A 26246-nucleotide genomic window follows, 5' to 3' on the forward strand; every position below is an offset into this window, starting at 1 on the left:
GGATTTAGGACCAGAAGGCACATCCTCAGAACAGAAGGTTGTCTCTTTAGAACAAAGATGAGTGGGAATTTCTTTAGGCAATGGGTGGTGAATTTATGGAATTCATCGCCACAAGCAGCTCTGGAGACCAAGTCATTGAGTATATGTCAAGCAGAGGTTGTTAGGTTCTTGAATAGCAAAGTGTCAAAGGTTAAGGGGAAAAGGCAGGAGAATGGGCTTAAGAGGGAAAATAAATCAGCCATGATCAAGTAGGGGAGGAGACTCAATGGAATGAATGGCCTAATTCTCCTTCTATGACTCATGGACGTTTATACCTGTCTGGCGTAGCAGAGAGGGCCTCAGTTTAATGTTCTAGTTATAAGACATGGAGACACTGGGGCACTGACAATGGATTCATGTCATAATTTCTCTGGGCAGAGATTTGAACTTGCAAAAGTCTGATCAAGTGGCAAGGGGTCAAACCACCCCATTAATGTGTCCAATCATGGAGTCAAATTCTTCTACTTTAACAGTTCTGAGGAAGAGTAGTGATTAAGTTTGCACATCATCACTATCTATTATGTAGCTCTCTTCCACTGACTGTATTTTGCTGGGAGAAGTCACTTTGGTTTTAACAATGGACCCAGCTGCATTAAGGGTCATGACTAGGAACAAGAGATTGAATTAGAACCAGGTTTAATATTAGATTAGATTAGATTATGAGGACACGCAGTCCTCTTTTATTGTCATTTAATAATGCATGCATTAAGAAATGATACAATGTTTTTCCAGAATGATATCACAGAAACACATGACAAACCGACTGAAAAACTGACAAAAACCACATAATTATAATATAGTTACAACAGTGCAAAGCAGTACAGTAATTTAATAAAGAACAGACCATGGGCACACGGTAAAAAGTCTCAAAGTCTCTCGAAAGTCTCATCATCTCATGCAGACGGTGAACCTCCAGCGCCGCAAACTTGCCGATGCAGCATCCTGGAAGCATCCGACCACAGTCCGACTTCGAGTCTGTCCGAAAACTCCAAGCCTCTGACCTGCTCTCCGACACTGAGCACCGAGCACCATCTCTGCCGAGCGCTTCGACCCCGGCCCCGGCAACAGGCGATACGCAAAGCCGAGGATTTGGGGCCTTCCCCTCCAGAGATTCTCGATTGCACAGTAGCAGTGGCAGCGAAGCGGGCATTTCAGAAGTTTCTCCAGGTGTTCCTCCGTGCTTCTCACGGCTGTCTCCATCAAATCAGGATTGTGCACAGCCCCTAGTTACACATACGAAATCATTCGGAATGGCTGTACACGCTGCGTCGCGTCGGCATCTTCTCCTCCCTCCTCCCATAATATCACTGGCATATGTTGTGAAAATTGCTGTTTTGCAGTAGCAGTACATTGCAATGCACAATAATAAAAACTATATTTATATCTGGTCACCTCATTACAGGAAAGATGTGGATGCGACCTTCCTTGGAGTGACAGAGGATGAGAGGTGACCTGATAGAGGTGTATGAGATGAAGCATTGATCTTGTGGATAGCCAGAGGCTTTTTCCCAGGGCTGAAATGGCTAACATGAGGGAGCATAGTTTTAAGGTGCTTGGAAGTAGGTACAAAGGGGATGCCAGAGGTATGTTTTTCACACAGAGAGTAGTGGGTGTATGGAATACACTGCCAGTAAAGGTAGTAGAGGCGGATACAATAGGGTCTTTTAACAGACTCTTAGATAGGTACGTGGAGCTTAGAAAAATAGAGAGCTTTGTGGTAGGGAAATTCTATATATATAAATAACTATTGTCCAGGTGACCCAAGGCACAGTGGACAGCCAGTGAGATTGCATCCGCTGTAGACCTATTATGGCCACTGGCAAATTGCAGCAGATTGAAACCAAGAGAAATTGCACGTACACTGAAACCTTTTTTTTAAGTGGATTGTTTCACTACATTAATGGATGGCAGACCCAGGGGAGTTAGAAGTACATTAGTCTGAAGTTCCAGTACAGACTGAACCAGCAGCACTGGATTTTTGCCAGAGTGGCATCTGCTTCACACTTGCTCCGGCAAAACAAGCAGTACTGTCATTTAATATCCATTCAAAGTTGCCCGTGCACTGAGTGGCTCGGTATCGTTCTGTGACACTGAAGATACATACATGCCAGGGCAAGGGAGAACAGCAGAGTCCTTTCCCTTGAGGATATTAATGAACCACAAGAAAATTGATTGTTTCATAACCATGGGACTCTGGTGCCCCAATTCCAGATTTTCCAAATAAATTGAATTCAAATGTCACAAGATTTAGCCTGTGAAATCCTGTACCACAACTACAATCTCACAACAAATGACTTGTATCAACTGCAGTTCAGTTCCAAGTGAGTAAAGCCCTTGGATAGATCACTTTTCCCTCCATCTATTAACAATGATCACCCACCGTGAATTTCACTGAACCGCTGATGTAGTTGCTATCAGGAATCTACAGAAATGCTTCGCATAGATACTACAGAGTGTCGCACAATTGTGCAAAAGTTATTTCCTCTTTGCATGATGTCTTTTTCAATGTCTTTTCTCCACACTCTTTTGTAAATAAAGGCATTATATTCCAGAAAAAAACATAAAGAAATTTATTTTGCAAGCCCATATCACTGTGTGGGAGCAGAGCATGAAATTCTCTCTTAACTCCTGTCATCTCTGTCAGGCTTCATGATAAGGCATTTCCACTTGGCAAAAAACCAAGTTTACGAAATGTTCTCATTTGTAATGGTTATATTACTCAATAAATCTATTATTCACTCCATGCTTTTCATAAGATTGCAAATTTTAGTACAAAATTGAAAATGGAGTTTCTTATTCATTTTTCTTCAAAGGCAGAAAGACTAATGCAAGGCTAATTCTCTTACCCGAAACGATGGTGTAACCAATCCTACGAGGTCTTCCCCTGTCCTGATCCAATGCTGTAATTACTCGTACGGTCTGCCCCTGAAATATAATTGCAGACAAACAGAAACTTTGACTTAGAAGGAAGAATTTGCAGTCGCATTTTGCTTTTCATAGTGAACACTTTCATAAAGCACTTTGAGATGAATAATGTGGGTTTATGGAAGATGGGTAGGACTTTACTTGTCTGCATAGCAAACAGCACATTGTACAACAATCAATGTGCCGTGAAAACTGTCCACTTAAATAGTTGAGGAAAAAGATCTTAAGAAATCATGGCAAGTCCCTCCAATATACTAACCAGATTAAAGTGAATGGTCACAGTCTCCTTTCAAAGTTAGGACAGCCTAAAACTAGAGGACATAGATTTAAATTGAGAGGAGAAAGATTTACAATAGACCCAAGGGGTACCTTTTTCTGCACAGATACAGTGGCATGCAAAAGTTTGGGCACCCCTGGTCAAAATTTCTGCTACTGTGAATAGCTAAACGAGTAAAAGATGACCTGATTTCTAAAAGGCATAAAGTTAAAGATAACACATTTCTTTAATAGTTTAAGCAAGATTACTTTCATATTTCCATCTTTTACAGTTTCAAAATAACAAAAAAGGAAAAGGGCCTAAAGCAAAAGTTTGGGCACCCTGCATGGTCAGTACTTAATAACACCCCCTTTGGCAAGTATCAGAGCTTGTAAATGCTTTCTGTAGCCAGCTAAGAGTCTTTCAATTCTTGTCTGGGGGATTTTTGCCTATTCTTCCTTGCAAAAGGCTCCTAGTTCTGTGAGTTTCTTGGGTCATCTTGCATGCACTGCTCTTTTGAGGTCTATCCACGGATTTTCAATGAAGTTTAGGTCGGGGGACTGTGAGGGCCATAGCAAAACCTTCAGCTTTTGAGGTGTGTTGAGGATCTTTATCCTGTTGTAGAAGTCATCCTCTTTTCATCTTCAGCTTTTTTACAGACGGTGTGATGTTTGCTTCCAGAATTTGCTGGTATTTAATTGAATTCATTCTTCCTTCTACCAGTGAAATGTTTCCCGTTCCACTGGCTGCAACACAAGCCCAAAGCATGATCAATCCACCCCCGTGCTTAACAGTTGGAGAGGTGGTCTTTTCATGAAATTCTGCACCCTTTTTTCTCCAAACATACCTTTGCTCATTGCGGCCAAAAAGTTCTACTTTAATTTCATCAGTCCACAGGACTTGTTTCCAAAATGCATCAGGCTTGTTTAGATGTTCCTTTGCAAACTTCTGATGCTGAATTTTGTGGTGAGGACGCAGGAACGGTTTTCTTCTTGTGACAAGAATACACAGCTGTCCTGTGCTGGCACCAGTGGAATCAGCAGTTGGTCTGCCACCTGTCTTCAGGAGAGAGAGAGATAAGGAAAGCAATGGAGCAGCATTTGGAGATGTTAATGAAGGGACGGGAGAGAGAGTAACAGAAGGAGAGAGCTGTCAAGAGCGGCTCCCCCTTTGAACCCTGAACTGTTTGAAGTGATGGACAGGCGATACCCCAGCAGGGGGATAAAAGGGGACAGGTTCGCTAAAGCAGGACGCACACACACGACACCCGAGGTAACAAGACCCTGGAAGCGGTGCATCTCTCACAAGTCGGTGGGAAGTACCGGGCCATAAACGCACAGGGTGGAAAGGCACGATCGGCGGGAACCTGGTGTGTGTCCACCCTTGCCTGGGTGCCAGGTTCAGCGCAGGGAAACGATCGTATCTGGAAATGGAGGGGTCACGGTCGGTGACCTCAGATGACATCACAAAGGACTCGCCCGAAAGCTGACTACGAAGGTCTGTCTGGAAGCCCTGAATATTCATTCGTTTTTGCTCTCTTTCCTTCCCCCCACTGTCCATCGCCATGGCAGCGATTACTGCGAACTGAACTGAACTAAATTGAACTGAACTTTGCGTCACTTTGAAACTGGTCATTTACCCCTAGACAATGATAGAGCTTGATTAATCCTGTTATCTTAATTCTGTGTACATGTGTGTTTATCATTGCTGAACTGTTGCATTTATTATCCTTTTGATTAGAGTACTGTGTTGCTTGTTTCTTTAATAAAACTTTCTTAGTTCTAGTAATCCAGACTCCAACTGAGTGATCCATTTCTGCTGGTTTGGCAACCCAGTTACGGGGTACATAACATTCTGATGACTCTTCCAGGAAGGTCATATTTGTGCTGGTGTTGCTGCATAGTAGAACAGCGCACCACCATTCCAGAGTCTGCTAAATCTTCCTGAAGGTCTTCTGCAGACAAACGGGGGTTTTGATTTGCCTTTCTAGCAATCGTACGAGCAGTTCTCTTGGAAAGTTTTCTTGGTCTTCCACACCTCAACTTGACCTCCACCGTTCCTGTTAACTGCCATTTCTTAATTACATTACGTACTGAGGAAACGGCTGCCTGAAAACACTTTGCTGTCTTCTTATAGCCTTCTCCTGCTCTGTGAGCATCATTTATTTTAATTTTCAGAGTGCCAGGCAACTACTTAGAGCAGTGGTTCCCAACCACCAGGCCGCAAAGATGTGCCACCGGGCCACGAGGAAATGGTATGATTTGGCGATATGAAGCAATATGAGTCAGTTGCACCTGTCCTCATTCTCTGTCACGCACTGTTGAACTTGAACATCACCCCTCCCATCGGTCGGTCCACAAGAATATCGTCAATATTAAACTGGTCTGCAGTGCAAAAAAGGTTGGGGACCCCTGGCTTAGATTAGAGGAGTCCGTGGCTGCTGATTGTTGGGACAAGTTTTGAGGAGTCAGGGTATTTATAAATCTTTGAAATTTGCATCACCTGGCCTTTCCTAACGATGACTGTGAACAAGCCATAGCCCTTACAAGCTAATTAAGGTCTGAGACCTTAGTAAAAGTTATCTGAGAGTTCAAATCTCTTGGGTTGCCCAAACTTTTGCATGGTGCTCCTTTCCTTTTTTTCCACTCTAAAATTGTACAAAACAAAAATAATACACTAATCTTGCTTAAAATGTTGAAAAGAATGCTTTATCTTTAACTTTACAACTTTTGGAGATCAGTTCAACTTCTACTCATTTAACTATTCACAGTAACAGAAATTTTGACCAGGGTGCCCAAAATTTTGCATGCCACTGTATATAGGTACTGTATTTGGAATAAGCTGCCAGGGGAAGAGGTAGAGGCAGTTGCAATGTTTAAAAGAGGTACATGGATAGGAAAGGTTTTGAGGGAATGGGGCCAAACACAGGGAAGTTATACTAGCTCAGGTAGGCAGCTTGGTCGGCATGGATGAGATGGGCTGAAGGGCCTGAGTCTGTACTGCATAACTCTGTCACTCTATCAATTCTGCAAGAGAAATGGAGCAAAAGGGGATCAGTCCTATAAAAATAATTGCATAAAACAAATTTCCATACTATATTCTCACAGGTGTCACAAATTAGGATGCGCGGGTTATAATTAGTTGAGAACAACTTGCGATGTTGTGCTCAACTAATTAAACTAGTAATTAAACCCGTAACTAAACTAATCTCTTCTGCCTTCTCAGTATCAGTATCTCTCCATTCTTATAACATTCATGTGCCCATCTAAGAGCTCCTTAAGTGCCTTTATCACATCTGTTTTCACTACTACCCCGGCAGGACATTCCAGCACCCACCACTCCCTGTGTAATTTAAAAAAAGCTGTCCTACACATCTCCTTGATTGTCCCCTCTCAACTTAAAAGCATGCTCTCTAGTATTGGACATTTTGGTCCTGGGAAAAAGATACTAGCTGTCTATTCTATCTATGCTTCTCACAATCTTTTAAACTCCTATCAACACTCACCTGCACTCCCACCCCCCCCCCAAGCTTCTGTACTCTCCGTCACTGCGCACTGCGGCTCCAACACCTCAGGACATATTCAAAACCCGGACTCCAGCAACGACCATGGACACCTTCACAGCGACTGCACAACCACCAACTGCGACTCCAGCCTTGAACTCCAGGCCGGGTCTTTATGTGCTGCTGTTGTGTCTCCTCAGATCCCACCGTCAACTCTTGGGCCCTCAGAGGCTCCATCTTCCTCTCACCCCAACCCTCCCCTCTCCATTGACACCCCCAGCCTCCCCCCTCCCCCCTCCGATCCCAGCTCTCATCCGTGCCGGGTCTTTACCATCCCCTCCGACCTTCAACTGTCAGAGGCAGAACGCTCTGTCCTCAGTAAGGGCCTCACATTTGTCCCCCTTCGCCCACACCTCAGCGAGTTCCGTGTTCGCCACGATGCGGAACTTTTCTTCCGCCGTCTCCATCTCCGAGCCTACTTCTTCGGCAAGGACTCTTCCACCCCCACCGATGACCCCTTCTCCCGTCTTCATCCCTCCTCTTCTTCATGGACACCCCGCTCTGGTCTTCTGCCTGCTCTGGATCTCTTTATTGCCAACTGCCGACGGGACATCAACCGTCTCGACTTCACCGCACCTTGTCCCCATTCCAACCTCACTCCTTCGGAACGCTCTGCTCTCCACTCCCTCCGCACTAATCCTAACATTATTATTAAACCTGCTGATAAGGGGGGTGCTGTTGTAGTCTGGCGTACTGACCTCTACCTTGCCGAGGCACAGCGACAACTCGCGGATACCTCCTCTTATTTACCCCTCGATCGTGACCCCACTAAGGAGCACTAGGCCATTGTCTCCCACACTATCAACGACTTTATCCGCTCAGGGGATCTCCCATCCACTGCTACCAACCTTATAGTTCCCACACCCCGCACTTCCCATTTCTACCTCCTACCCAAGATCCACAAACCTGCCTGTCCTGGCCGACCTATTGTCTCAGCTTGCTCCTGCCCCACCGAACTCGTTTCTGCATACCTCGACACTGTTTTATCACCCCTTGTTCAATCCCTTCCGACCGATGTTCGTGACAGTTCTCACGCTCTTAAACTTTTCGATGATTTTAAGTTCCCTGGCCCCCACCGCTTTATTTTCACCTTGGATGTCCAGTCCCTATATACTTCCATCCCCCATCAGGAAGGTCTCAAAGCTCTACGCTTCTTTTTGGATTCCAGACCTAAGCAGTTCCCCTCTACCACCACTCTGCTCCGTCTAGCGGAATTAGTCCTTACTCTTAATAATTTCTCCTTTGGCTCCTCCCACTTCCTCCAAACTAAAGGTGTAGCTATGGGCACCCGTATGGGTCCTAGCTATGCCTGCCTTTTTGTTGGGTTTGTGGAACAATCTATGTTCCGTGCCTATTCTGGTATCTGTCCCCCACTTTTCCTTCGCTACATCGACGACTGCATTGGCGCTGCTTCCTGCACGCATGCAGAACTCGTTGACTTTATTAACTTTGCCTCCAACTTTCACCCTGCCCTCAAGTTTACCTGGTCCATTTCTGACACCTCCCTCCCCTTTCTAGATCTTTCTGTCTCTGTCTCTGGAGACAGCTTATCCACTGATGTCTACTATAAGCCTACTGACTCTCACAACTATCTGGACTATTCCTCTTCTCACCCTGTCTCTTGCAAAAACGCCATCCCCTTCTCGCAATTCCTCCGTCTCCGCCGCATCTGCTCTCAGGATGAGGCTTTTCATTCTAGGACGAGGGAGATGTCTTCATTTTATAAAGAAAGGGGCTTCCCTTCCTCCACTATCAACTCTGCTCTTAAACGCATCTCCCCCATTTCACGCACATCTGCTCTCACTCCATCCTCCCACCACCCCACTAGGAATAGGGTTCCCCTGGTCCTCACCTACCACCCCACCAGCCTCCGGGTCCAACATATTATTCTCCGTAACTTCCGCCACCTCCAACGGGATCCCACCACTAAGCATATCTTTCCCTCCCCCCCTCTCTCTGCATTCCGCAGGGATCACTCCCTACACAACTCCCTTGTCCATTCGTCCCCCCCATCCCTCCCCACTGATCTCCCTCCTGGCACTTATCCGTGTAAGCGGAACAAGTGCTACACATGCCCTTACACTTCCTCCCTTACCACCATTCAGGGCCCCAAACAGTCCTTCCAGGTGAGGCATCACTTCACCTGTGAGTCGACTGGGGTGATATACTGCGTCCGGTGCTCCCGATGTGGCCTTTTATATATTGGTGAGACCCGACGCAGACTGGGAGACCGCTTTGCTGAACATCTATGCTCTGTCCGCCAGAGAAAGCAGGATCTCCCAGTGGCCACACATTTTAATTCCACATCCCATTCCCATTCTGACATGTCTATCCACGGCCTCCTCTACTGTAAAGATGAAGCCACACTCAGGTTGGAGGAACAACACCTTATATTCCGTATGGGTAGCCTCCAACCTGATGGCATGAACATTGACTTCTCTAACTTCCGCTAGGCCCCACCTCCCCCTCGTACCCCATCTGTTACTCTTTTTAATGCACACATTCTTTCTCTCACTCTCCTTTTTCTCCCTCTGTCCCTATGAATATACCTCTTGCCCATCCTCTGGGTCACCCCCCCCCCACCGTCTTTCTTCCCGGACCTCCTGTCCCATGATCCTCTCGTACCCCCTTCTGCCTATCACCTGTCCAGCTCTCGGCTCCATCCCTCCCCCTCCTGTCTTCTCCTATCATTTTGCATCTCCCCCTCCCCCTCCAGCTTTCAAATCCCTTACTCACTCTTCCTTCAGTTAGTCCTGACGAAGGGTCTCGGCTTGAAACGTCGACTGCGCTTCTTCCTATAGATGCTGCCTGGCCTGCTGCGTTCACCAGCAACTTTGATGTATGTTGCTTAAAAAAAAATGGCCTCACACATTCAAAAGAGTGTCAAGGAATCGTCTATCATGGAGCAGACAGGTCCTTGAGTAAATGTCTCCTCTGTACTACATTAAACCTTCACCTCAGACTTTTCCTTCCTTTGTCTTGATGAAGGGTTTCAGCCCAAAACATTGCCTGTTTATTTCCCTTCATTGATGCCGCCTGACCTGCTGAATTTCCTCAGCATTTTGTGTGTGTCTGCCTCCCTTTTTGCCTTTACCTTTATCCTTGGGACAGACTGATCCTTGACTAAATGTCTCCTCTGCACTATATTCAAACCTACAGTCCAGATTTTGCCTCCTTTTTCCCACAACCTCATCATTCAACATCAAGAATGTTGCCTGTGGGCGGGGGGGGGTGTAGGCTAAAAGAAATACTGAACCAAGTAAGAAACCTTCTCAGGTAGCACAGTGTATCAATACTGCATGGAAAAGCTGGCTTGAACTATGATCTGTCAGCGCAACCTCATGTTCCACCACAACCCAGCTTTATTCACAGTGACTTAAACCATCATTCCATTTTCCTCTCACATACTAAGTACAATCTAATGAGTAGGTCAAACCACAACCAACACCATTCAGTCCATTTCATCTAGTCACTACAGGACATTATGCTGCAGTTGTCTAAGGCTACATCCACACTAGACTGGATAAATCCGTAACCGAAGCTTTTTCTCTTTGTTCTGACCCTCCGTCCACACTGAAACGGTGTTTTCCTCCCCCAAAAATGAAGCTTTTCTAAAACATTCTCCAGAGTGTTTAAATCTGAAAACGCTGGTTGGGCGTTGTAGTGTGTATGGGGTAACTGGAGGTTTTAAAGAACCTTTTGTCCCTTTCATCGATAAAGAGACTATGGCTGTAGGAAATGTTTCCAGGGTGACCCCTCTGTGGGAGTGGGGAAGATGTTGGCGGGGCCACCCCGGGGGTCTGTGTGTCCATATGTGTAGCTGTTATAGTGGCCGTGAGGCTGGTATGGTGTCAGTTTTTCAATGGTCGTTGCCAGCCGGGTCATACTGTCTGTGAACTCCCTGTCGGTTGCCTCCATACGCTCCAGTATTTGTTTTTTTAGTTTTAAGTCCTCCTATGCAAGAGCCAACAACTGTCTGTCATTTGGCAATTTCCTTTTAAGTTTTTCCAGTCTGTAACTGGACAAACGCGCACAAAGTATACCGTTTCTTCGTCGCTTGTTTTCTGCAGATGTGTCCTGCGCATGCCCAGTAGGAGGCGAATTGCCCAAGTATCTGTTTTAATGTGGACGGAGGTATTTTCAAAAACGCCTGGTGTGAATGCCTATCGTTTTTACACGAAACCGGCGTTTTCAAAATTATCCGGTCTAGTGAGAACGTAGCCTAAGTCATTGGTGAAGTCACACTCAGAATATCGTATACAGTTTTGGTCACTTTGTAGGAAAGACATAGAGTGCAATACAAATTTATGAGAATTTGCCAGGACTAGAGTGCCTGAGTTAAAGGGAGAGGATGATGAGGTTTTCAAAAGTGGGACAATGAGGGACAATTTTATAGCAGTGTTTAAAATTATGAGAGGCATAGTAATAAAATTCTTTTCCCCAGATAGGGGTGTGGAAAAACCAAGGGATGGAGATTTATAGTGAGTCAAGAAAGATTTAAAAGGGATCTGAGGGACAACATTTTTATGCATAGGATTGTGAGCTCCCAAAGGAAGTGGAATATGACCAAACACAGAAATTGGGACAAGCTGGGTACTCAATGTGGTCAGAATGGACAGGTTGAACCAAAGAGATTGTTTCCATGGTGTGCAACTCTATGAACTCTGTTATCACTTGTAGGTTGTGGCAGCCAATGTTCCACAATTCCTGCATTACATCAATGCCTATATTCCATATTTCTCACGTATTTTTTAATGACAGTGGAGACTATTCAGTCCACCTAGTTCATGCTAACCCTCATTCATTTGATAGTATTTCAGTGCCTTGTAGCATCTGGACAACACAGAGGTTACTATAGAAATGAAAGGCTCTCTGCAGTACTAGAGAGGGTTTGCTGCTCTTGGTTATGAGCAATTCAAGGAAAGGCACAAGAGGGAGGTGGGAGGAAGGTGAGGAGAAGGGAAGGGGTAAGGGGGAGCCAAAAGAGAAGAGGGAGGGGGAAACACTTTTGGAAGTTGGAGAAATTGATGTTCATGCCATCAGGTTGGAGTCTCCCCAAATGGAATCGGAGGTGTTGTTCCTCCAACCTGAGAGTGAACTCCTTGGGACAGTAGAGAAGGCCATGGGCCACAGCAGATTCAGTAGATGACCCTGACAGTCTTCCAGGTGAAGTGTTTCCTCACTTGCATTATTTCAGCTACACATGAACACGAACCAAAGTCTTACACTAATTACAAGAATTGTAATGGCAATTCCTTTCAAACAGAGCCTATACATGATTTGCTTCCACTGTGAAGTACAGCAGACAATTCTGACACCAAGCCTCAGTGAAAATGTACACAGCTATCACAGCAAGTTCCTCTCAACATGCTATAGCTATTAGAGGAAATGCTGGGTGAAATTCATTTTGCTTCCCTGTATACTGGAATTTCACACCACGGCACCAACATCCTTGTAATTTACACTCATTCAAGTGTTCCACAACACTGGGCAATAAGCGTCCCCTGACTACCAAAGATGTTAGTTATTTTTATAGAAAGTCAGCATCACTGATTAATATCTCCCCTGCCCTGCCTTTTAACAAAAAGGGCAAAATATTACACAAATATTGTCCATTCATGTGGAAAATGCCAAACAGAACAATCATATTTTAATTGCTGAACCAAAGATGATGCAGCATAAGTGATCTTCACTGCCAGCAAATAGTTTTGAAATATCAAAGGGCGCATTACTTCTTCAGCTGGTCTCTTATTCTGTTTTTAACTGCAGTGGAGCGATAATTATTTTTAAAATTTTGATTTAGCAAGATGTAAGAACAAAGCAGGAGAAAGCTAAATAGTCTGAAATAAAATTATGCCGCTAATCCTGGGAAAGATCTTCCACAGCACAGCAAACAAAAAACTTGCATTTTTTTAGTTAAACATGTGAACCCCATGTGAAGTTCTTTCTCAAGTGCCACAATATTAGCTATGGTACTGTGGTTTCCGTCTTAGCAGGTTGATGGTTTAAGTATCTCTACAGACAATGGTGTGACATTGGAGAGACCTGATACAGATTAGGGGATACAGATTCTGTCCAATGAATAAGGCAGAACCTCCCTGTGGCTACCTACTTCAATTCAGCTTCCATCTCATGTTGAGATGTCTATCCATCGCGTACTCTACCGCCACAATGAGCCCAAACTCAGGTAGGAGGAGCAACATCTGATATTCCATCTGGGTAGCCTCAAACCTGATGGCATGAACATCAATTTCTATAACTTCTAGTAATTTCTTCTTTCCCCCCTCTCTTCTTCCATTCCCCACTCTGGTCATCCTCTCACCCCTTCTCTTCTCCTTACCTGCAAATCACCTTACTTTGGCTTCCCTCTTCCTTTCCTTTCTTCCATGGTCGACTCTTCTCTCCTATTAGATTCCCTTTTCAGATCTTTACCTCTTCCACCTACCCCCTCCCAGCTTCTTACCTGATATCCTCCCACCAATCTCCTCACCTATTCTCACATATCACTAGCTAGCTTGTACCACTCCCTCTCCTATTTTCTTATTCTGACTTCTGCCTTCTTCCTTTCCTGTCCTGATGAATGGTCTCAGCTTGAAACATCGACTGATTAAAAGACAGAAACATAGAAAACATACAGCACAATACAGGCCCTTCGGCTCACAAAGTTGTGCCGAACGTGTACTTACTTTAGAAATTACTTAGGGTTACCCACAGCCTTCTATTTTTCTGAGCTCCATGTACCTATCCAGCAGTCTCTTAAAAGACCCTATTGTATCCACCTCCACGACTGTTGCCGGCAGCCCATTCCATACACTCACCACTCTCTGCATAAAAATATTTACCCCTAACATCTCCTCTGTACCTACTTCCAAGCACCTTAAAACTGTGCCCTCTCATGTTAGCTATTTCAGCCCTGGGAAAAGGCCTCTGACTATCCACACGGTTAATGTCTCTCATCATCTTATGCACCTCGATCAGGTCACCTCTCATCCTCTGTCACTCCAAGGAGAAAAGGGCAAGTTCACTCAAACTCTTCTCACAAGGCATGCTCCCCAATCCAGGCAACATCCTTATAAAAGCAACGCACACAAAATGGGTCTCGGTCCGAAACGTCGACTGTGCTTCTTCCTATAGGTGCTGCCTGGCCTGCTGCGTTCCACCAGCATTTTGTGTGTATTGCTTGAATTTCCAGCATCTGCAGATTTCCTCATGTTAACATCCTTATAAATCTCCTCTGCACCCTCTCTATAGTTTCCATCCTTCCTGTAGTGAAGTGACCAGAACTGAGCATAGTACTCCAAGTGGGGTTTGACCAGAGTCCTATATAGCTGCAACATTACCTCTCAGCTCTTGAACTCAGTCCCACGGTTGATGAAGGCCAATACACTGTAGGCCTTCTTAACCATACGGTCAACCTGCGCAGCAACTTTGAGTATCCTATGGACTCGGACCTCAAGATCCCTCTGATCCTCCACACTGCCAAGAATCTTACCATTAATACTATATTCTGCCATCATATTTGACCTACCAAAATGAACCACCTCACAATTATCTGGGTTGAACTCCATCTGCCACTTCTCAGCCCCATTTTGCATCCTATCGATCTCCCACTGTAACTTCTGACATCCCTCCACACTATCCACAACACCCCCAGCCTTTGTGTCATCAGCAAATTTACTAACCCATTGCTCCACTTCCTCATCCAAGTCATTTATAAAAATCACAAAGAAAAGTCGTCCCAGAACAGATCCCTGAGGCACACCACTGGTCACCGACCTCCATGCAGAATATGACCTGTCTACAACCACCCTTTGCCTTCTGTGTGCAAGCCAGTTCTAGATCCACAATGCAAGATCCCCCTGGATCCCATGCCTCCTTACTTTCTCAATAAGCCTTGCATGGGGTACCTTATCAAATGCCTTGCTGAAATCCATATACACTATATACATCTACTGCTCTACCTTCATCAACGTGTTTAGTCACATCCTCAAAATTCTCCTCCATTAATGCTGCTCGACATCCTGGTTCCTTCAGCATGCTGTGTGTACTGCTCAAGGTTTCTAACATCTGCAAAATTGCTTGTGTTGTAGACAATGGGGTGCTATGGGACAGCTACAATATTGGATGAGGTAAATTCTGGCCATCTTTTTTTTTTCCAATAATTGTTAAACAACCAATGTGAAGAGTAGTCACTAGTGTCTCGGTCAAAGTACATTTCTCTGTCAGTTTTAAGGACCAATTTGCAGGGTGTCATCATGTGTGGAACTGTAACAGTGTACAAATTTGCCACCATATTTCCTTCATCACATCACTGACATTTATGGAGGTTTTAATTTGCTGAAAAATCACTTTGGGATAGGTGCCATAGAACTGTTATCCTTATTCCAATACCAATTAGCCTGGAGCTTCAATGTAAAAAAATAAATAATTCTCAAGTGAATTTTATAATGAATTTATCTCATCACAAACCTACTGATTTATAACTTACAGAGATTCAAGGAGAATTCAGTTAATATTTTTTTCCAGGGAAATATCACTGGGGTCATTGCTGAGGGGTTCTGGATTTGTTAATGGGAATAAGGGTAAAGGGTCAAAGAACAAAGCTCATAGATTCCAGTCTTTGAATGGACAGCTATTGTGAAGTGAATTAAAACAACCGTACAAAAACAATTTTTAACAGATTAAACACATTACTATATTCTTTTAAGCAACACACATCAAAGTTGCTGGTGAACGCAGCAGGCCAGGCAGCATCCGTAGGAAGAGGTGCAGTCGACGTTTCAGGCCGAGACCCTTCGTCAGAACTAACTGAACAAAGAAAGTTTGCAATTTCTAGTTGAAGAGATTCAGTTATCCTCAGGAATCAGTGGGAATGCATGGGACAGCTTGAGCAATGCCACGTTAGTTAGGGTCCAGGGCTTTAGGGAACATGCAGAGATCTACTAGAATGGTCTCAGGGATGAATGACTTCAGATGCAGAGGGAGACAAGAGAATATGGGATTGTTTTTCTCATGAAGGAGAATACCAAAGGGTTTCAATATAAAGGGTTTGGCTTGGTTTGGATTAGTTCATCATTGTCCCATAAACTGAGGTACATAGAAAGTGAAAAGTTTCTCTTGTAAACAACAGGAATTCTGCAGATGCTGGAAATTCAAGCAACACACATCAAAGTTGCTGGTAAACGCAGCAGGCCAGGCAGCATCTCTAGGAAGAGGTGCAGTCGACGTTTCAGGCGGAGACCCTTTGTCAAGCTTCTCTTGTATACTGTTTTTACAGATCAAATCATGACACAGTGCATTGAGCTAGAATTATATAAAACAATAGCAATGCAGAATAAAGTACAAAAGCTACCAAAAAAGTGCAGTGCAGGTAACTGATCAAATACAAGATCATAATGACTTAAACTGTGACGCCAAGAGTTCATCTTATTGAATAAGAGGCATGTTCAACGGGATAATAAAGTGGGGTAGAAGCTATCCTTGAGCCTGGTGGTCCCACCAATCCTTGGTCATTATTTCTTTCAGGTTTAATGTAAAGTTGCCCCTTTTACACTGAGACGTTTGATGTTGTTTGGTTTAGAAAGATAAACCAGACTCTTGGAATCCTGCAGAACTAAAGGAAGACATTTGACCCAGTATATCTCCATTTACTCTGAAAGTATACTCTGTTTAATGCCACTCCACTGTTTTTCACTGTGTGTAGGTAAATGATAGAATCTGGATTGAGTTGATGAGGCTGCGGAAAGAGGAAACATTGTTTAATTTGGTATTGGGTACTGCACAGATATCATCGGCCAAAAGCTTCTTCCTATACTGCTGTACATTCTAATCAAATGGGATTCATGTGGGTGGATGCTTTATGGCCAGCAGAGACTTGGTGGGCAGAAAGACCTATTTCTATGCTCTAAGAATCTATAAACAGAATGCAATTACCATCTGCCCATCACTGCTTCAAAACAGCACCAGGTTTGCACTGTTAAAAACACTTATCTTGTCTTGAGGTCCAACAGCAGTAATGTACACACATGGATTGCTCTGTTTCAACAACTGAAATTTTAGGTCGATTTGCAGTGTGTTTACCACGCTTTCAAAATCAAAAGTGCATTCGACTTAAACAGTGACACCCATAAATCCAAGGCCACTGACCTTTGCAGATGTAGAGATACAGCAGAGGGGGTGGGGAACAAACTCAAATGGTTTCTTGTGGCAATAATTCACTCCAGTAATTGTCCTTCAAATCAGCAAGTGTATTAAAGAGCATAGCACAGGAAATAGAAACAACGTGTAATATTCAACATCCCATTTCCAGAATTTATGGTAGTTAATTTACTGTTCTGGGAGATCTATCTCAGAATCTTTCGTTCAGTGAAAGACTGATATTCTATTTTCTTAGAGCGAGTAAACAGTGTCTGACAGTTGTGTCAGGCTGGTTAACTGGAGTAACCTTCAGGGGAACAATCTCCACAATCTACAGCACATTTCAGAAGCTTTCACTGTGAAGCATAAAAGCCGATTGCCAGGTATAAAACTACTGAAGCAGTCTGCTAGAATCTCCACCAGCACCATCAAATGAGCAATGTACATCTTATTTGGTGAAATAGCGTACCAAGTCTTTATCATTTCACCTTAACTTGCCGAAGTGAAAAATCCAGGATGCTTCGATGGACACTCTGCGAAAGCCTCCTTGCAAGTAACATCAACCTATCAGAAGAAAATAGGACAGGGGCATGGTACTCCAACCCGTTGCGTCATTCAAAATTATTTTAGCTGATCTGCCCTATGCCTCATCTTTTTTTTTCTGCCAGTTTCTCACAGCTCTCAATTTCAAACATGATTCTGCTTCCTTATTAAATCACCCCTCTTCCACGGACAAGTCTCACAAATACAGAATGTCACAAATACAGAATACAAAAGGGTTCAGTTTTTGTGGACGCCCATAGGTAGATTTCACCCGCAAGTTAGAAATTACACAAAAATTACTCAATACGGTCACCATACCTCCACAGAGTTGCAGTGAATGGCATCTGAAGCACACGTCTGATAACAAAAGATGAATTACTAAAAGTGGAGAGGGAGAGGAAACTAGTTTGCTATTTATTGAAACAAAGATGGTAAGTTAGTCAAACTTTTAAAAGGTAATATCATGGGAACTTATTTGTATGTGGGGGTATCCAGAAGCTGAGTGTTAGTAACCCAGGACAGCTGTAATGGAAATCAAGGACTCCCCTTTCTCGTAGTTGCAAACACTCCCTGCAATACAAAAATTCCCCAAAATACCCCATCAGGAAGGACAGTCACACTCCCAGGGACAACTTCACTTCATCTCAATTAAGCTTCTTAGGGTGAAAACACAGTACAGTGAACTTTTGCATGTACAGACAAAACCCTCAAGACATCCCTCCTTATTCCTGTCACTAATCTGCAGAGGCAGAATTACCAGTGGAAGAATTAAATACATTAGTCAACCAATTGATACAAAAACTGAGGAGGCAGAAATCTGGCAAACCACGATGATCATTTTGAAAAGCAGCTCCTTTATGCTGTCCTAACAGCAAAGTAATATTTCAAAACTGGCATAATAAAAATATCAGAAAACATATAGTATGCTGCATTATATTGCAGATTTTGAAAGTTATGCTCTTTCCTAAAGGCAGAAGCATGAAGCACAGTTCTGGATTTAATTGACTGCAGCTGTCTTACAGCGTTAGTTAAAAACTCTTAAATTATCGATGAATAACATTTCTGTTCACATAATGCCTTAATGTTAACTACTCTCTTGTAAGTAGTGACAGTGGAAGCCCACCCCCTGAAAATACTAACACCCACGGGAATCCCCCTCTCCTACAAATTCTACCATAACATTGAATGCCACCCCCACCTCCTCCCACTTACAAATCCTTAGTAATCCTAGCAAATACACTTTTAGGTACAGACAGACAATATGTTTATAGATGTATTTCCCTTGTTCACTACACTCTTTCAATCTGAAATGTCACCTGCCAATCACGTAACCCCATAATCTGTTTTAAAGAGAATCTTTATTTCCAAAACCATCCACATTACAAAGACAGAGATTGCTTTTACCAATTAACATTGATTGAACAAATGACAAAAGCACTTCAACACACATCAGTATGAGTCCAACATCATCGACATAATACCTGTTTGCATCACACTGTATGTGGGCAAAAGAATATGCAGTTATGCAATGCCTTTCAACACCTTGAACCCCTAAAGCTTGCTACAAGAAGTGCCTTTGAAATAAAGCTGCTGATGAAAGGTTGGAAACTTAGTGGCTAATTTCCATACAACAATGTTCCCTAAACAGCAATAATTTGCTTTACAGATTCAAGTGGAGGACCAAAATTGGCCAAGTTTTCAGGGATAAATTCCCTGCTCATATTCCAACAATGCCTTGAGAATTCCATGGAACAAAGGCGACTGAGGAGAGATTCAATTGCAGTGCTTAAAACAACTGAGGGGCTGTGACACAGTAACTGGAGAGGACGTGTTTCCATCAGCACCATATCCAGTTTAAAAATCTCTTTTCAGACAAATGAGATGAAATTGTTTCTCTGAGGACTGTGAATCTTTAGAAGTCCCTTCCTCAAAGAAAGGTTCAAAGGTTCAAAGGCAGAGATAGAATAAGTTCTTGATTGGCACAGTAGGAAACCTTTTCACAGATAAAGAGGGAAGTGATGTTGAAGTGCTCTTCTAGGTTCCTTTTAAAATTCCTTTCTCTCACCTTAAACCTGCACTTTCTCCTTTCTGATACCGCTACCATGGGGAAAAGGGTTTGACTTTATCTATCCCTCTCATTATCTTAAATAATTTTATCAGGTCACTCCACAACCTCCTTCGTACTTTTGCATTTAGTTGGATGATGACATTTTAATCATAAAATTACCAGATTATAAACTCATCTCATTCTCAAATCTGCCATCCCTATCAGATTTGGTCATTGAGACTTCCAACACTTCAATGTGGTTAACACCGAATTGCCTACTGAAATGTGCTAGAAAAAGACACTCTGTTCAAGGCAAACTATGAACGTTGGTGGTCTTCCAAGGTGATACCTCAGGCACTGCACTACACTGTAGTTTGGAGACTAACCTACACCATATTGAAAAAGGATTCACCTAGAATGGGGTCGGAAATTAAAAGCAAGAGATCCATGTTAAGCCAAATTATGAAGCAGCATGATTGACAGGTGACATTTCAGACTGAAAAGGGGTACTGAACAAAGGGTTAGCCAACTCTGCAAAATAGGGCAGTACAGATTCAGAATCAGATTTAATATCACCAGCAGCAGTACAATGATAATATAGGAAAAAAATAAGTCAATTACAGTGAGTATATATATATAGAAGAGTTAAGTTAAAAATAGTGCAAAAACAGAAATAATAAAAATGGAGTAGTGTTTCTGGGTTCAATGTCCATTTAGGAATCCAATGGCAGAGGGGAAGAAGCTCTTCCTGAGTCACTGAGTGCCTGCCTTCAGCCTTCTGTACTTCCTTCCTGATGGTAACAATGAGAATAGGGTATGTCCTGGTTAATGGGGATTCTTAATGATGGACACTGCCTTACTGAGACACCGCTCCTTGAAGATGCCTTCGATACTATGAAGGCTAGTACCTAATATGGAGCTGACTAATTTTGCAACTTTCTGTAGCTGCTTTTGATGCTGTGCATTAGCACCCCGCGCCCCATACCAGTGATGCAGTCTATCAGAGTGCTGTCCACAGTACATCTGTTTCTAGTTTTTGAGCGTCTTATGTGAAAAACCAAATCCCCTCAAACTCTGAATGAAATATGGAGCTGACTTGCCTTCTTTATAGCTGCTTCGCAATGTTGGGACTAGGTTGGATCCTCAGAAATCTTGACACCCAGGAACTCGAAATTGAAATTGCATCTACAAACAGTGCCTTTTATAGTATATGCATACTCTTGTGTCTCCTTTCGCACCCTTTCCATATACACTGCACTTGTCTATTCTAATGTAGGAAAAGCAGCATCTAATTCGGCGGTTCCAAAGCTGGGGTCCTTAAAGGTATTGGTCCATGGCATAAAAAAAGTTGGGAATCCCTGATCTAACTCGCAGGTTCCAATCACTGACAGCTCATTAATGACAAAATTATTTTGGGGATTAAAACAGTTGTAGCTTAAAATATTAATCAGAACACCAGACATACTGTAACTCTTCAAAATAACGCCATGACACTTTATATATCTACTCAAAAGGACAAACAACATTCCAATTTTAAGCTGTCAGGCTGAATTCACAAGTTTTCATCTCTGAGCTTTTCTTGAACCCAAGATTCTCAGATTTAAAAACAAGGTCTCAGGGAATATGAAACTACTGGATATCAGGACAAGCCACCACATCTGTGGAGGGAGGTAGAAGACCCAGAAGGCACATGGCATTACATCTGTGTCAAGGCATAAGTTGCTGCAGAGAATGTTCCTGGAGTGTGAAGCAGCTGGTGTGTTTGTTTATTTCTGAAGAATTTGTTATGGGAAATAATTACTTGTTAAGATGAATCAAAAAGTTCAAAGTTCAAAGTAAATTTATTATCAAAGTACATATATGTCACCATACACAACCCTGAGATCAAGAAACAATCCAAGAAACACAACAGAATCAATGAAAGACTACACCCAACAGGATGGACAAACCAATGTGCAAAAGACAACAAACTATGCAAAGACAAATGAAATAAAATAATAATACATAAACAAACAATAAATATCAAGAACATGAGGTGAAGAGTCCTTAAAAGTGACCTCCATAGGTTATAAGAACAGTTAGTGATGGGGCTAGTGAAGTTATCCCTTCTGGTTCTAGAGCCTGATGGTCGAGGGGTAATAACTGGTCCTGATCCTGGCAGTGTGGGTCCTGAGGCTCCTATACTTTCTTTCTGATGGCAGTAGTGAGAAGAGAGCATGGCCTGAATGGTGGGGATCCTTGATGATGGATGCTGCTTTCCTGCAACACGGCTCCAAGTAGATATGCACATTAGCATTGCCCTTCATGGACTGGTCAACATACTCTCCACTACACATCTATAGAAGTTTATCGGAGTTTTAGATGTCATGCCGAATCTTCGCAAACTTCTAAGGCAGTAGTGGTGCTGCCGTGCTTTCTTCATAATGGCGCTTGGGTTTTAGACTCGCTGACACTGAGTGAGAGGTTGTTGCTGTGGCGCCACTCAGCCAGATTTTCAGTCTCCCTCTTATATGCTGATTCATCACCACCTTTAATTTGGCTTACGGTAGTAGTATCATCAACAAACAAATATGGTATTGGATCTGTGCTTAGCCTCACAGTCACAAGTAAAAAGCGAGTGGAGCAGGGGAGTAAGGACGCAGTCTTGTGGCGCACTTGTGCTGATGGATACAGTGGAGGAGATGGGAATCTGATCAAATGAGGAAATCGAGAATCTAGTTGCACAAGGAGGTATTGAGGCCAAGGTCTTGAAGTTCATTAGTTAGTTTTGAGGGGATCATAGTATTGAATGCTGAGCTCTAGTGATGAAGAGTATCCTGATGTACGCACCTTTGCTTGCCAGATGTTCCAGAGTTGAGTGAAGAGCCAATGAAATGGCATCTGCTGTGGACCTGTTGTGACGGTAGACAAATTGGAATGGATCCAAGTCACTTCTCAGGCAGGAGTTGATATGTTTCATTACCAACCTCCCAAAGCACTTCATCACACTGGATGTAAGTGCTACTGGACAAAAGTCACTGAGGCAGGTTACTATGTTCTTCGTAGGCACCGGTTTAATTGAAGCCTGCTTGAAGCAGGTGGGGTAAGTTCATTAATGAAACACAAGCCTATGTGCATCATGTAATTTGCTTGATATTAAAAAAAGGATTAAGAGATTTGGAGCTGGTTGTAATTATGCTTATAATGACTGTCAGAGCATTGGTTTGAAATCCTTCTTAACTATTTAAACACATTAACCTCACACAGAGAAAAACACACAGGGTAGACACTGAAGGCCTTGCATCAGAATACAGAATACGGGGACTTATTATTCTGTTTTAGCAGTGTAGCACAAATATGCTAGTAATTACATCTGACCAAAAGCACATGAGTTGAATTTTTAAAAATGCCAAAACTGACACAACAGCCCTTCTATCCCATTAATGCAATGAAGGAAATGCTCGATTGAGGCTCATTGATACATGAGCACTTAATCTTTACTATTCACTCTAATTATCTTTAAATATTTAATTAAAGGGGTTGATGCACTGCTGAGCAAGGCTGTATACAAAAATAGGGCTGTAATGAGGATATTAACTGAAATACCTCAGGAACATTTGCTTTAAACCAAGTAGTGCAGCACACATTTACATTTGTAAATAAGGAGTTCCAGTTCTATTACAGGTTCAAGCCTTGTACATTCTTAGGAATTTCACACGGTTGTAGAATTTATATGGAACTTGTGGGCTACAATAAACCTTAATGACATCAGTAATAAACAAGCTACTTTGTCACATCATTAATTAAATTAATTACCACATAATGTAATTTCAAACCAATGCTTTGACATACCCATTATAATCGTATTTTAAGATCTCTAATTTATTTAGTCCCTTTCAGAATAACACAAATTATATGATACGTAGGCTTATATAATTAACTCCCTACGTCTCAAAAATTAATTATTTCACTGTTCAACACTGGAGCCATTTTACACTATAACAAGATTACCCAAACATTTAGTTAGTTCATTTATTTTTAGTGGCACTGGTTGGGGAAGCTGCCACATTCAATAATTTTATTGTAGTCTACTCAACAAAATATTAAGTTACCATCCAGCTGGATCATGACAGAAAGCAGCATTACACAGATGTTAGGCTAAATCAGATGATCACTTCCAAGAAGATGCCCACTTCCCCTCCGCTACTCTGAAAAGATAGCTGGTCAATTCAGCAATGCATTAAATACTAAGTAAAGCTAATTATTCCAAAAATAACATGTGTAAGTGTTTCTAATTCTGAGCAAGAGACTGCAGAACTGAAATCTGCAGTGACAAGCAACTTTTGGAGGAACTACAAATGAGAACATCTGCAGGTGCTAGAAATTCAAGGAACACACACAAAATGCTGGAGGAACTCAGCAGGCCAGGCAGCATCTATGGAAAAGACTACAGTTGATGATTCAGGATGAGACCTTTCAGCAGGGCTAGAGAAAAAAAACTTCCCTACTTTCTAACTGACTCCATCTTTTTTCCTCCCCCTCCCAGTTTCACCTATCACCTTGGGTTTCTTCCTCCCCTCCCCCCACCTTCTAATTCTGACCTCTCATCTTTTTTCCTCCAGTCCTGCGGAAGGGTCTCAATCCCAAACGTCGACTGTACTCTTCTCCATAGATGCTGCCTGGCTTGCTGAGTTCCTCCAGCATTTTGTGTGTGTTGCTGGAGGAACTAAGTGGGTCAGGCAACATCTGTAGAAAGGAGTTGTCAACATTTCAAGTCAAAATCATGCATGAGGACCAAGAGTAGAGAAGGGAGATGGCCAGTATAAAGAGGAATGACGACTAAGCAAGTGCTAATAGAGCTGATGTTCAACTCCATTTCGCTGATTAAAGCATTGAGGAAGACTGAGACATCGAGATGAATGTGGAAGGCGAGTGAGAGTTCTGCACCAACTACCTTCCTTTTAATCACTGCTGAGAAGGAGTCTGTGAGCAGTCTATTGCTGTATTGTTTGCTGTGGCAGGTGGGTAGGCCATTTGTGTGGTGTCCCTCTCATTCTATGAATGTCGGTGATATCAGAGGATGGTATCCTGGTTCTGCGTTTATGGACTGGACTATTGCATTTATGGACTGTGAACTTTTTCAGACTTATGGTTTTTATATTCTGTGGTTTTTTATCACCCATTCCTTTCCCCTTTTGCTGTGCGAGGGGAGGGTGTTCGGGGGTTGATGTTCAGTTATATTCTGTTGTTTTTTTGTGCGGGGGAAGGTTTGTTTGAGGGGGGGTCGATGCTCTTGTTCCATTTTGTGTAAAGGAAGGGGTTTTGGGGGTTGATGTTTGGGATGCTGTTCCTTTTTGTGCAGGGAGGTTGGGGTTGATTGTACTCTCTACACAACTTTCATGTTCTTTCTTTGTTTCGTGGCTGTCTGGAGAAGATGAACTTCAGTGTTATATATGGATACATGCTTGGATAATAAATGAACCTTCGAACATTTGAAGGATGTCCATCCCCACCACCTACTCCCCATCAACCAGTCCCAACAATCACCTATAGACTCTGTCTCAATGCCTATCCTCTCCTCTTTTAATTGGCCATCTCCCCTTTCAGCCTTAATGCAGGGTTTCAATCTGATTCATGAACAGTTCCCTCCCCCAACCTCTCCCACAAATCATGCTCGACCCAGCAGTTCCTTCAGCAGATTCCAAACACAAAACTTTCTGCGCAGGAACAAACACAAAATGTCGGAGGAACTAAGCCGGTCAGGTAGCATCTATAGAGAGGAATAAACAGCCAGCATTTCAGGTCTCCAGAATAAGAAGGTGGTGGGAGGGTGCAGGGAGAAGGAATACAAGAAGTATCCTTCTTGATACTAAGATAGGTGGCGTTGTGGATAATGAAGTAGGTTTTCAAAGCTTGCAGAACGATTTAGGCCAATTAGAAGAGTGGGCTGAAAGATGGCAGATGGAGTTTAACGTTGATAAGTGTGAGGTGCTACATTTTGGTAGGACTAATCAAAATAGGACATATATGACAAATGGTAGGCCATTAAAGAATGCAGTAGAACAGAGGGATATAGGAATAATGGTGCATAGTTCCCTGAAGCTGGAATCTCATGTGGATAGGGTGGTGAAGAAAGCTGGCCTTTATAAATCAGAGCATTGAATATAAGAGTTGGGATGTAATGTTGAAATTGTACAAGGCATTGGTGAGGCCAAATTTGGAGTATTGTGTACAGTTCTGGTCACCGAATTATATGAAAGATGTCAACAAAATAGAGAGAGGACAGAGGAGATTTACTAGAATATTACCTGGGTTTCAGCACCTAAGTTACAGAGAAAGGTTGAACAAGTTAGGTCTTTATTCTTTGGAGCTTAGAAGGTTGAGGGGGGACTTAATAGAGGTATTTAAAATTATGAGGAGGATAGATAGAGTTGACATGGATAGGCTTTTTCCATTGAGAGTCGGGGAGGTTCAAAAAGGAAGACATGAGCTGAGAGTTAAGGGGCAAAAGTTTAGGGGTAGCACAAGGGGGAACTTCTTTACTCAGAGAGTGGTAGCTGTGTGGAACCAGCTTCTAGTAGAAGTGGTAGAGGCAGGTTCGATTTTGTCATTTAAAAAAAAATTGGATAGGTATATGGACAGGAAAGGAATGGAGGGTTATGGGCTGAGTGCAGGTAGATGGGACCAGGTGGGAGTAAGCGTTCAGCACGGACTAGAAGGGCCGAGATGGCCGGCTTCCGTGCTGTAATTGTTATATG

At 42.9% G+C, this 26246-nt stretch overlaps 1 protein-coding gene across 4 annotated transcripts in view; it reads right to left on the bottom strand.

Annotated features, from left to right (window-relative positions):
* The window catches only part of cdh23 (cadherin-related 23), a 1160360-nt gene that overhangs the window by 816681 nt on the left and 317433 nt on the right, over positions 1-26246 (bottom strand). For all 4 annotated transcript variants that reach the window (XM_063070587.1, XM_063070586.1, XM_063070590.1 and 1 more), the window contains exon 9: positions 2886-2964. In XM_063070587.1, coding sequence (XP_062926657.1) covers positions 2886-2964 — 79 coding nt within the window. The remainder of the gene's footprint in view (positions 1-2885; positions 2965-26246) is intronic.

This window comes from Mobula hypostoma, chromosome 18 (assembly GCF_963921235.1).
Source record: "Mobula hypostoma chromosome 18, sMobHyp1.1, whole genome shotgun sequence".
Classification (NCBI taxonomy): domain Eukaryota; kingdom Metazoa; phylum Chordata; class Chondrichthyes; order Myliobatiformes; family Myliobatidae; genus Mobula; species Mobula hypostoma.